The 13,527-nt window shown below is 47.3% G+C and overlaps 1 protein-coding gene across 1 annotated transcript in view; it reads right to left on the reverse strand.

Annotated features, from left to right (window-relative positions):
- Positions 1 to 831: 831 nt before the first annotated feature.
- NCS1 (neuronal calcium sensor 1) overlaps positions 832 to 13,527 on the reverse strand; it is a 56,556-nt gene continuing 43,860 nt past the window's right edge. Inside the window, exons 5-8 of the mRNA XM_037798313.1 lie at positions 13,076 to 13,164; positions 12,660 to 12,737; positions 10,474 to 10,591; positions 832 to 4,985 (exon numbers count right to left, since the gene is read on the reverse strand). Of these exons, the coding sequence (XP_037654241.1) occupies positions 10,493 to 10,591; positions 12,660 to 12,737; positions 13,076 to 13,164 (266 nt within the window). The 3' untranslated portion in view covers positions 832 to 4,985; positions 10,474 to 10,492. The remainder of the gene's footprint in view (positions 4,986 to 10,473; positions 10,592 to 12,659; positions 12,738 to 13,075; positions 13,165 to 13,527) is intronic.

Consider the following 13,527-nt stretch of genomic DNA (forward strand, 5'->3'; position numbering starts at 1 on the left):
CAGGACTCGTTTTTAGGACCCAACAGGATGTCCTGCAGAGTGTACTTCTCACCAAGGGTTCTCAAGGTGTAGTCCCCACACCAGCAGCATCAGCTTGGCCCGGGAACCTGTTAGAAATGCAAATTCCCATCCCAGACCTACTGAATCTGAAACTCTGGAGAAACTCTGGAGGTGGAGCCCAGAAATCTGGATTTTAATACATCTCCAGATGATTCTGATGCATGCTCAACCTTGAGAACCACTGGTCTAGGCCAGTTATTCCCAAATATTCTGAAAGCAGCAGAAACCCTTTACAGCCTCTTCTTCCCCCACAGATGAAAGCAGCAGCAGTGGAAATGCTATGGGTGACACGGGGTGGGGGTTCACCCTGCTGAATACTTGGGCTCCCACAAACACAGCTTGAAATCTGATTTAATCATTATGCCCAAAGTTGTTGTTTGCACATTCTTCTTCTGGGGAAACTGGGCAAACACCCAAAGCAAAGGGTGTCACAGGAGGAAGAAGGAACCTAAAACGAAACAAAAAAGAACAGGAACAGACAAAGCAACAGGTCCACACAAGGGAGGCGAGGACAAGTCCAGGAAGCATGTTTAATTGGCATGACAGGGACGACATACAGCAGGAGAGTGGGAGGGGGACTGGAGGCCTGGGCATGCTCTGTCCACCCCTGGCCTCACCTATCCCAGCCATCACCACCAGGGCAAGGGGGTGCCCCTTCCCCAGAGACACACACCAGCAGATTCAGACAGGACAACAGCCCAAAAAGGGACTCTAAGGGGGCTGGGAAGGCAAGTAGGAAAGAAAACAAATAGCCACAGCTGGAAACATTGCTTTTTTTTTTTTTTTTTTTTTTTTTGCAAGAGTTGTCCAAATTCCTTTTCAAAGTTGCAGGCTCTGGGTGGGGCCCCATGACAGCTCAGACCACTGCTCTCTGGCACTGGCCTTTCACCCCTGCAAAGGGCTTCGCTTACTCACATGTGGTCCTCACAACACCCCTGTGAGGTGGGCAGGGCAGCAACTCTTGTGTCCATCTGACAGATGGAGAAACTGAGACCCAATGAGTGGAAGTGACTTGCCCAAGGTCATAGAGGAAGAAGGTCACCGAGTCAGACTAGGACCTAGGTGGCCTTCCCTGGGGCCAGGGACCACTGAGAGACATAGGGAAATGCATGGGGGGGGGGGATTCTGCATTTATCCCACGCCCAGGGAGTAGACAGAGCCTGAGCCTAAATTCCAAGATGCCAAGACAGAAGATGGGACCAGCTGTTTATTCAACAAAAGCCTTTTATTCATTCAAAAATCAATCATTGGGTTTATTCTGCAGATATTTTTAAAAAACGGGGTTGGGGAGTGGGCGAGGCTTCCCATCACAGTGCCCTTACACTAATTAACTTACTAGCCCTGGGGAAGACCTAAATAGGGGCATCTGGGAGATAACACTGCCAATAAAGTGGGGCTGGAGGCCCAGGACCTTCGTGAAATCACAGCCCTTTTTCCACCTCCCTCCCTCCAGCCTCACTCTTGAACTTGCTGGGCAGGATTGGAGCTCCCAGATGCCTTTGCGGCTCAGCAGCACCAGGGGGCGCTCCCCATTGCCTTTGTTCCTTTGGAAGCTGACACTGCCTCGGGAACAGAGAAGCCTTCCGCTTGGTTGGCAGTGAGGGCCTTCTCCAGACAGAGGCTGCCTCCCCCCCCCAGAGGGGGGCACCGACACCCCAATCTCCACCTCCCAGAGAAGAGACAATGTCTCCCAAAGCCCAGGTGCACCTGTCCTCTAGAGTTGGATGTCAAAAGCTTTCAAGGAGAAGAGATGTTTGTGTAAAGGATGATACATACATTTGCCTTAATGTTATTTAAACGTTGCCTGGTTAGATATTTCGTCAATGGAAAACCTTGAAATGCTCCTAAGTCACCATCAGCACAAAGTGGGAGCAGATGCCACGAGGAAGAGGCCAGGGCAGACAACTGCCTGAGGCTAGTTCCAATACCTCTGAAAGGAGGCTTGGATCTGCAGGGGAACAAGAGCCTAGCTTCCAGTCTGGAATCCTAAAAAAAGCAGCATCTGCTGGGGACCTGGTGGGGAAAACAGCATTGGGAAGAGAGGTCCACAGGCTGCTCAGGAGGGGCCTTGCTTAGGATTCCGAGGGTGCCCTGACTAGAGGCCTGGTGAGAAGGGGACAGAAAGCTGTCCCTGCCTGGCAACCTTAAGCCAAAAATGACCAGGGTCTGGCACCCCACCAGGAAGAGGGGTGGCCCTGCCGACAGCTCTCGGCTGTATCGGAGGCATGGGGCCCACTGGCATTCTGGTCCCGGGTCACCAAGGATACTGTCTGCTGTGGCCAAAGCCATACTTGTGGCTCAAAACGAAGAGGCCAAAGGGCAAACAGGATGGGAGGCAGGCCTCACACACAGATGCTCAATAGATGTCTGGGAATTGACTGCCTTAGCTAGAAGGATCCACATGCTTAACCCTGGAAAACCCTCAGCCACAAGCTCCTTTCTATGATACCTCCAAAATAAGCTGTAAAGCAGTATCATTCCTGTCTGACCAGAGAGCAAACTGAGGCTCAGGCAGAGGCCAAAGAGAACTAATTTGACCCGGGGAAAGGCCCCTCCTCATCCCCTTCAATCCCAGGTCACCAAGTTCATCCCTTGCCCTTCGGCCCCAGGTCAGAGCCAGGCCAAGGACCCACAGCAGTTGGTGGTGAGTCCCAGGCCTCCTAGGTCACTGGCCAGAGCAGGAAGCTGACCCAGAGGGGCCTCAAGGAGTCCAACCTTCAAAATCACATATGAAGGTAGAACTCTAGTTCCCCATCCCTGCAGGATCTGGGGCTTACCAGCGAGACAGAGTGCAGCAAAGGGTCTGCCAGTGCAACAAAGTATTTCTGGCATTGGCTATGAGTTTTCAACTGACAGGAATGGACATGCAAGGCCCGCATTGGCTAAAGCTACTCTCTTTAACAGAGGGCTCTCTCTGGCTGAAGATCTATGTGCTGAGGGTTAATTAGCAGGAGAGGCTCTGGCCTCCTGGGAAAAGTGCAAAGTGGAGACCAAAGACAACCCAAAGCAGGAACTGAGAGCCAACTTTTCCCCTTGGGGCTGGGCTAAGCAGGAGAATGATAGACTGCTGACTCTGCAAAGAAGAAACAAGAATTCTAGACCCAGGCCTGCCCCCAAGCGGTCTGGATGCTCCTTCTCACCCCCAGAAACCTTCTCTTGGTGAGGACTAGTCCAATCCCAAAACATAGGTGAGTTGGCTCTTCTAGAATTCAGGAGGAACAAGGAAGTGCTGCAGGGAGGGACAAAGTGCATCATCTGACACATCCTGGTCCCTGGGACCAACCCCACACACCAGTGACTGGTGGCTGCTGTTTCTCTGAGGGCTTGTGCCAAGTGACAATACAGGAGTTGTGCTGCTGGTCAGACGGTCCTCACATCTGCTAGGATCTTGCAAACCGAACCAGAGACCACAGAATCATGGGCTTTAGGAGACTGAATCCCAGGCTTTTAGAGTCATACAGTGTCAACATGGAAAGGGACCTTCTAGACCAACCAACCCAGCCTCCTGGTTCTACAGATGGGGTACCCCAGGCCCAGGGAGGACAGCCACAGAGCAAGAGTCAGACCTTGAAACCCTTGATCTTGGGTCCAGGGTCATCTAACACTCCTGGGGGCTGTGCTGGGGCCGCACCTGTCTCAGTGGCAGGCAGAGTGAGAAGGCTCCAGTAAGGGTGTATGGGCTGCAGCTCGGTGTAGCAAGACCTACCAGAATGGAATCTACAGTCCTTCCAAGCATTTGACCTAAGAGAGGGATAGGGAAGAAGGATGCCATGTGGTCCACTGGTAAAAGCAGAGAGGAAGGCAGGAAAGCATAAAGGGTGAGAGCTCACCGACTATTTAAAAACAAAAAAACAAAAAACCAAGGAGGTGGAGGCATCCTTTAGTTACTTCTGCTAACTTGCTTGCAAAGAACACCTATCCTTACCCTCTGCCTTGTATGCAATTAATTCCCTCTTTCCTGGCTCCCAAGCTTAGGACAAGCCTTCTCCTTTTCCATGCTATTGGAAACATCAAAACAAGAGTTGGGAAACCAAAAGATGTTCCCCTCCCATCTCCAAACATCGAACACATTATCTGGGGGAAAAAAAAAGTGTTTTTTTGGCTTCTTGGCCACTGCAGGCCACCATCCTCCCAGGTGAGTGTGGGGCAGGTGGGTGAGGACGTGCACATGTAAACCGGGAGCCCCGATTGGACACACGAGGCAGCAGCAACAGTTAACACCCAATAAATAAAAGATATCAATTATATATGTATAAAAAAACTCACTTTCCCCACAAAAAGCACAATACTGTTGTCACAAAATAATCATCATCATAAGTAATCATCCTAGCCACGCAGGGTGGTTTTGCTGCTAAAGGATGGAGTGACAAATAACGTGAATCAGGCAGGCACCCCAAACACTCCTGAGCCCCCCACCGCGGCGGAGGCCAGGGCTTTTCCAGCAGCCTTTCTGGCTGCCGAAAGCACGAGGTGGGAGGCAGAGTTCTCCGAGGTCCCCAAGGCCTTCTCCCCGTCTGTCATTCCGTATCTTCTAGGACAGAAGGTAGTTGTTTTGTTTTGTTTTTAATGTCTGTTTGAAATTAAAAAAAAAAAAAAGCACACACGCAAGAGAGCAGGAGGAACGGAGAGGCTGCCTGTGAAGCGGCCGAGTCCTTGGTTTTGCAGAGGGCTGTAGCCTTTTCTGTTTCGTTTTGCTCCCCCCACCCCCCACAAGCAGAGGTTGTTGGCAATTGGAGGCAGTGGCTTCAGGCGGCGGCTGGGTGCAGGGAAGGCGGGAGGAGAGCCAGGGCCTCACGTTTCAAGTGCAGCCCTGCCGCGTATGGGTGCCATGTGGGTGCGGAGACAGGCGGGGCGGACACATGAGGGCGGTGGTCGGGGCTGAGGTGGCCTCATGGCACGGGAGGAGCCGAGTGGTTCCCAGGGATCTGGAAGACACAAGGAAGCGAGGCAGGGTAAGAGCTGGCGGCCGGGGACTCACTCCCACACTGTGGGAGGGCCACCCAGAGGGCAACGAGGCGTTAGGGGTCAGGGGTCTCCCAAGTGCGCATACCCTCTGATCTAACCATTGGAATCTTAGTATTTATCCTCAAGAAATAAATATAAAGACATTCACTATGGTATCATCTATAATAGCAGAAAAGGGATGGGGACAACCTAAGTGTGCAAAATCAGGGGATTGGTTTAATAAATTAGAACATACCCATGGAATAAAATGGTTTGCAACCATTAGAAATAATGCAGGAGGTAGAGTCATATTTGTCACTCTCTGCACCAGCCACAGCTCCTTCCTGACTCTGACTCAACAGCCATGTTTTAAATCACATGTCTCTGCTCCCCTCTGATTGGACAGACATAAGCACCTGATCCCTGATTTGTGCAGGATGACTTGAAAAAATTATCTGGGCCAATCAGTTTCCTCTCTTAGGAATAAGAACTAGAGAAACTGGTCCTGAAGGAGAAGGAAGGTCCCAGGGCCACAGTTGGGCTGGCCATTGAGGACTAGGTGGCAATGGAGTGAGCAGAAGGGCTCATGAAAGAGGAAACTGGAGCAGCAGCCCAGAGAGAGGCCAGAGCACCCCAAGGGAGAGACCTGTGCTCCCGGAGAGAGTGGCTGGGTCCTCTCAGTCTTCCAGTTCCCCAGGCCAGTGCCAGGAGGCTTGGCTGCTGCTGCTCATCGCGTTCTCGGCCTCCCACAGTGAACTACTGTGAACCCTGGTGATTTGCCCTGTTCTTGCAATAGCTTGAGTGGAGTCAAGTGAGCTTTGACTAAGATATGACAGAAGGCTCATGGGAGAGAATGTTCAGTGCAGTCTTGTTTCAGCTAGCTGAAAACTGCAAACATGAAACTCATCAAATACTCTTAAATCCATGAATTCATAATGAAATTTAAAGAACAAAGAACTTTACTGGTTACCACTACAGGATGTTAGAAACCAACTCATCATTTTGAAAACAGGTAAGTAAGGAGAAAGCATCTATCCTGCCTTTCCTATAAAAATTAGGCCTCGTGGTAACCAAATAGTTGATGAGGTGAAGTTTCCCTATGTAGCAGGTATCCAGCTAACAAATGAAGAAGGAAACAACATTAGCGCATCATCATTTTGCAACATAGCAGAAAATTGGAAAACCAACTGGAGATTTGATGGTCTTAAGGAATTAATTTTGTTTGGTATTGTGGATTATTTTGAAGAATCCCTATCTTTTAGAAATATATTTTTGAAATATTTATGTATGAAATGATATGATATCTTGAACTTGTTTCAAGGCAACCAATTGTGGGTATATGTGTGTGGGAAGGGAATAGAAACGGTACAAGATTGGCCACGAACTGGTGATGCTGAAGCTGAGTGATGGGTACGTGGAGCTTGCTTATAGCCTTTTCTCTACCATTGTGAGTGAATGCTTCCATAATAGAAAAGGTTTTTCTTTTTTTTTTAAATCCCTCCCCCAAATTTCCAACAACCTATATGCCCAATACCATAAGACTGGTTATGGTACAGGCATATAATAGAATACTTTGCATCTATTAAAAATGATCTCCAGCAACATTTAATGATATAGAAAATATTCATTATCTCAGTCCTGAATAATTAAAAAATTTTATAACAATAATTTATCTAAAATTATGATGCATCAGGGATCTGAGCAGACCAATATATCACAAAAATGATAGAACACATACTGGATATAATTATTGTGTAGGTGCCAGGAAAAGCCTTAGAGAAAGAGGAGGGCAATTTAAGGGCAGAACTATAGAAAGGTGGATCATGTCACGTGAGGGCCCTTACTCTATTCTGAAAAGCTTATCATGAAAACAGTTAAATCTTCTTGGTCAGCATCTCACTGGTGAAGGTAAGCTGTATGTCCACACAAATCATATAAAGGAAAGCCAGTGTGGACACAACAGGGTATGAACTTTAAACCAAGTAGAGCAACACACATTAAAAGACTATTTTCTTAGTGTTGAATCTCCAAAGGAAAAAAATTTTTTTTCTATAAGTTGTTCATTAAAAAAAAGCATAGAACAACATATGGTTTGGACTCGTTGCTGAGAAAATAAATATACATATATATTCATAGAAAACTGTGAGAAAAAAAGCAAATGGGTGATTCAAAAATAACTGCATACTTTAAAAATTAATTATAGCATGTGACTTTCTTTCTTGTGTAGAAAACCCATGTTCGTATCACTTTTTCCCACAGCCTTGAGGAAACAGAGCAATGTGTCATTGTGACAGTTGCCACTGGGACCACTGCTGGTGACCACAAAAGGGGCCTGGAAGAATCAGACAACAGATCCACGTGCTCCTGGGACCCAGGGCTGCATACTGGGTGTTTGTGAGATTATAGAAATGACCGAAATGGTTCCCTTACAAATTGGTTTTGAGTGCATGTCCATCTGTGACCTAGTTACTGAGTATTAAGTTTTTGTAAATGTTCGATTCTTTTTGAATCATTTTGTACACTAAAATGTGGTTGTACCTGGGTTCTATATGAGGGTGTTTTAAAATTAATTTTTTACCAAGGTTTTCTTTTTAAATATATTTGCTAAGTTCTCTTCAACGAAAAAGAATTTGTGTAAAAAAAAAAAAAGTGATAGAAACGTCAAAACAGTGTAGGCCTCCTAAATAAAATATTAGTAAATGAAATCTGATAATACATAAAAAGGATACCCATCTTGGCCAAGCATAGTTTATTCTAAGAAAGCAAGGGTGGCTTAGCACTCAAAACTCAATCAGTGCAATTCATCATATTAACAGAAAAAAAAAAGGGGAGGAAAATCACATGAGCATCTTGATAGATGCAGAAAAAAAACACTCATGATAGATGCAGAAAAACAAATTAAACACCATTCATGATTTTTTAAACAAATAGCTCATGGCAAACTAGAAAACAAGGAAACGTTCCAAATCTGATAAAGTCTATCTACAAAAGACCTACAACAAACATCATAGCTAATGGTAAATTACTGAAAACTTTCCCTAGAGATTGAGAATGAGAGATGAATGCCCACCATCACTACCCTTAGTCAAAACTGCACTGGAGGTCTGAGCTGGCACAACAAGGCAAGAAAAAGAAACAAAGGCAAAAGGGTAGGAAAGGAAGAAATAAAAGTAGATGATCCAAAAGAACCTCAGGCAGACTCTTAGATTTAGTAAACAAATTTAGCAAACAAATTTAGCAGGGTCATGGATGTATGGTCCATAAACAAAAACCAACTGAATTTCTATTATCAGAAACAAACAGAAAATACAATTTTAAAATTACTACTTACAATGGCATCAAAACCATCAAATATCTAGTAATAAATCTACCACTAGATGGAAAGACCTTTTACCTGAAAACAATAAAATGTTATAGAGAAAATGGAGGGGTATACCATTTTCATGGATTGGGAGATAACATTATAAAGATGCCAATTCTCCCCAGACTAAACTGTAGATTCAACTCAATCCCAATCAATATACCAGCTTGTACGTGTGTGTGTGGAAATTTATAAGTTGATCCTAAAATTTATATAGAAATGCAAACAGCCCAAAAGAGCCAAGACATTCTTGAAAAAGAAGTGATGGGATGTTGCCTCCAAGATTAGTTTGTAAAAAGACAGTGACTTTCACCTCGAGCTCTCTCTGTCTTGGATTTCTCACTCTGAGGGAAGCCAGCAGCTGTGTTATGAGGCAGCCTTGTGCAGAGGCCCCATGGCGAGGGGTCCAGACCTGCCACACTACATAGGTGTGATGGTTTGAAGCTGTGTGTACCCCAGAAAAGGTCATGTACGTTTAATCCATTCCTGTGGGTGTAGACCTATTGCGGGTGGGACCTTTGATTAGGTTATTTCAGTTGAGATGTGACTCACTCATTCAGTCCTCTTACTGGAGTCCTTTTTAAGAGGAAAAACACAGAAAAGCCCAGAGAAGCTGAGAGAGACAGAAGCTAAGAAAGAGAAACACACAGAAAAGCTGAGAAGCTGAAGGCAATGGAACCTGGGAGAGAAGGACCAGCAGACGCTGCCAGGTGCCTTCCCATGTGACAGAGGAGTCCCAGATCACCAGCAGCCTTTCGCCAGGAAGAAGGCATCGTCCTGCTGCTGCCTTGATTTGAACATTTTCACAGCCTAAGAACTGTAAATTGTAAGTTAATAAATCCCCATTGTAAAAGCCAACCCATTTCTGGTATATTGCATTTCATCAGCTTTAGCAAACCAGAACAATGGGTGAGCTTGAAAGTGGATCTCCCCAGGCAAGCCTTCAGCTGTGGCCACTGCCCTGTCCAGCAGCGAGGTGACCAACCACCCCCATCTACCTGGCACTGAGGGGTTTCCTGGGATGGGGGACCTCCTGAGTTAAATCCAGGACAGTCCCTGGCACCCGGGATGGCTCTTCACCCTACTGATGACTTGACAGCAACATCATGAGAGAGCCTGAGCCAGAGGCAACCAGCCAAGCTGGGCCCAGATTCCTTTCGTTTGTTCTTTCAAGCTGCTGTTTTGTGATGATGTCTTACTTGGCATTAGACTATAGTTAGGTTTTATACAACTAAGACAGCCCTTCACAAAAGATGATAGTAAATGGATAATACTCGTATGATATGGTGCTCAGCTTCACTGCTCATCAGAGACATGCAAATTAAAATTACAACAAGCTAAGACTGCACACCTGCCAGATGGCTAAAATTAAAAAGAAAATATTCAGTGTTGGCAAGATGTGAAGCAGCTGGAGAGCTCATACACTACTATGAGAGTGCACAATGGTACATCCACTTTGGAAAACTGTCTGACAGTACCTACCAAAGCTGAATATACACATGTCCTATGCCACGAAAAAATTCTCCCCTTAGGTATATACAGCAGAATGAATACATTTGTTCACCAAAAGACGTGTACAAGAAGGTCTATAACTGGACACTCAGCTGATGTGGAGAACATAACAGAGAAAAGGCAGAAAGAGGGTAAGATAGAATAAGAAAGAAAAAGGAAGACAGTTTTCTGTCAGCAACAGAGGCCTCCACTGGGGTACGCTGTCATTCTGCACTTACATCAAATCCAACTGGATAAAAAAGGAAACCACATTTGAGCTATTGAGCAAGAGAGGCAGGGGCTTAGGTCTTCGACTGGCCATGCAGAGAATGGATGGCAACCCCTGCTCTCCCAGCGCCTGCCCCTAACAGGAACTGTGGTTTCCAAAGTGGTTTCAAGCCAGGGAAACTTGTATTCAAGAAAACTCTCAGGCTGAATCTGAGTATATGAAAATGACAAAACCCAGAGGGGCTTAGCCAATTTGAAGGCCCTGCCCCTTAGGTCTCCCCCCACCCACTGGCTATGCCCCCGCTGGTACTTGCCTGCCAACCCTTGGTGTCCTGTGGTTGGGTTTTCACACCCCCTCCCTTACAGGCTCCAGGTCCCCCGCCACTCACCCCAGTTCCGGGCCCTGGACTATACCAGCCCGTCATAGAGGGACAGCGCCTGCACGATGGAGGGGTCTGCCTTGGAGCCTTCCTGGAACTCCTGCAGCGTCAGCTTCCCGTCAGCATTCTGTAAGCAGAGAGGAGGAGCTGGAGGTGGAGACTGAAGGTGCAGAACTGGACCCTGGACACCCCCTCCCCAAGCCCAGCCCAGGGCTGTTTCCAAGAGGGCTTCTAAAATCAGATCAAGAGGAAGGTGTTGCAGCTCGCTGGATAAAAAGAGCTGGCATCAGATCTGGATGCTGCTGGGTGACCTTGGGCGTGTGACCCACCTCTCTGGGCCTCTGTTTCCTCATCTGTGATTATCCCCAGTAATTTGGCTCAGGGCTCCATGAGCTTAAGACACATAAAGTGCTTGGCAAATTGGAAGTACCCCATAACCCCATCAGTTTGGGTATTGCTATTATTAATTCCCAGGAATGGTGGTTAAGTTGAAAGGGCTAAGAGCCTAACACATTTCTCTGGGGGTATTTAAACCACTCCTGGGCGGCCCACACTGGACCAGGCGGGACTCAGGCCAGGGCACAGAGGGACGTTGGAGGTCTCTTGGGGGAGGGGATGGTTGGAGCCTGAATCCCTTCCCTGGAGCATCCTCAAAAAAACCCGTGAGGCGGAAAGAAGAAGGCCTCGGAGGCCCCCACTCTACCTCCTGAGGCCCAGAGAGGGAAAACAGCGAGGACGTTTCTGGCCACACCAACAAAGCTGGACAGCCTGCCTCACGCCTGGCCCACACTTAGCATGGGACAGACTTGACCCCGTGGAATCCTCACAGCCACCCTAGCAAGACGGTGCTGCTCTCACCCCCATTTTACTGATGGGAAAACTGAGGCACAATCACCTACCCAGGGTCCCATGGCTGGTAAGGGGGAAAGCCAGAAATTACACCCAACTCAGTCTGACTCCAGGGTGTGACTGTTTCCCAAACTAAGGGAGGCGAGGACAAGGCAGATTTAAGGAGCACATTTGGCATCACTGAATCACACTGGGCACAAGTTAGTATCTCTCGTTCTACTCTCCATAGATAAATCTTTTGATAATTACAAAGAGACTGGCTCCCTCTGAGCCTAGTGTGTCTTTAACACATCTCTAACATGTGCTAATTTCCCTTTGTCAACCAAGAATGTACAGACCTCTGGCTCAAAGATTTCAGGGCAGGCAACTGTATCAAGTCAGAATGTATTTAAAAAAAAAAAAACTCACTGTAATTATTTGTATCCTTTTATTTAAGGCAAGCAACATTGGGTTTCCTTACCATCATGATATCAAATTTCCATTTAAAACAAAGTAATCTCAGTTAGGAAAAAAAAAAAAGTTTGATTCATTGAAGGGTTTCTTAGCCTAGGATTTGTGACTAGAATTCAGCAGGTTTGAAATTTGGATGGGGAAAAAACTAGGTCTTTCTATTCACTAATCTCTAACTGGAATTTAGCTTTTCCTTCACTGATGAATGCAGGGAACAGTCCCCAGTAGAACCGGCAGCACCTGGGGCGATGTCAGCAATGGGGACCACAGCTCTCTTCGTAACACACCACGGCTGTGGCAGCCATCGGGTACTCCCATTGCTACTTTGCAGTTTCGGAGTTAGTAGACCCACTGCCGCCTCTGGTTATTGAATGTATTAATAAAGAAGCCCACCTAACACTGTATCACTCATTTTTTTTTTTTTAAACAATTTTACATCTATATTGCAAACTAATTAGCTTTTGTGATCCTATGAATTTTACTTTATGCATTTAAAAACATTATTCTAAGAAGTCCATAGATCCAGAATGCCAAAGGGGTCCACAGCAAAAACAAAACAAAACCACTGGGGGTGGGGTTAAGAAATGCTCGATTAAAGAAAACAGTCTGTGAACGATTGATTGTATTCCTTGAATGGATTATATGGTGTGTGGATATATCTCAATAAAATTGCATTTAAAAAAGGTACAATAAAATCCATAAATCAGGGAGGGAAACAAAAGTGTTAAGGTAAACTTACTTAAAATGCGGTGAAAGGATAGCAGCCCACATCCCCTGCCTTGAGCCCAACCCCTAGGCAGTCTGTGGCAAAGCCAGGCCCAGGTCCCAGGGTCTCTACTCCCTGCCCCCCACACCTTAACTCCCTGGCCAAGGACCAGCCCCACCCCAGCCCTCACCTTGTCCATCATGGCAAAGATCCGGTCCACCCTTTTCTCAGGGGTGTTCTCCTCCTCGGGCAGCTCCACGGTGTTCCCCTGCCAGGGACGGACAGGGTGGTAGGCTCGGCTCCTGGCAGTCCGGGCTTTGGGCTCTTGGCCAAACCTTTGCCCCCCAGACCTGGGCTGGTTCCAGGTGAGGACTGCCTACTCCCCCTCCCCGCCATGCCCCCACCAGCTCTGCCATTCTGGCCTGGAACATCCCACCCACCCCTGCCCCACTAGCTGCCCCCGCCTCCCTCCTGTACAAAGTGGAGATGTCCAGAGTAGCTCCAGGCAGGAGAGCGGCCACCCAGCATGGCTCCCCTGGTTCAGGAACAGTCACTGCATCTGATGCCCTGTGCCACCCCCTGCTCCGCTGAGCCCAGGCCTCTCACCACCATCTGGTAAATGGCATCCACAATATCCAGCATCTCGTTCCTGGTGATGTAGCCATCGTTGTCCAAGTCATAGAGCTTGAAGGCCCCTGCAAGTAACCAGTGAGGCTCCTCAAAACCTCCTCTCCTCTCTGCACTCAACACACAGCCAGGGACCAGGTGACCCCATTTCTCATGTGGTCAACAAACAGGGACAAACACACAGACTCACGCCATTGCAACCAGGGCTAACTGCAGGGGGTTCTTGTTGCCAGTGGAGTGAACTGTAAAAGTCTTTTGAGCAGTGGATTCTGGTTCAGACTGTTCTCATCTTCTCTCCTTCAGATCCCCTTTCCTGCACCTGCATTCCAGCCACTCACCTCTGAGTCTTTCTCCCACTGCTCCCTCCACAGGGCCTTGTATGTGCTGCTGCCTGCCTGGAACCTTCTCCTCTCCTTCCTTAACTGGCCAAC

This window comes from Choloepus didactylus, chromosome 10, assembly GCF_015220235.1.
Source record: "Choloepus didactylus isolate mChoDid1 chromosome 10, mChoDid1.pri, whole genome shotgun sequence".
In the NCBI taxonomy this organism is placed as follows: domain Eukaryota; kingdom Metazoa; phylum Chordata; class Mammalia; order Pilosa; family Megalonychidae; genus Choloepus; species Choloepus didactylus.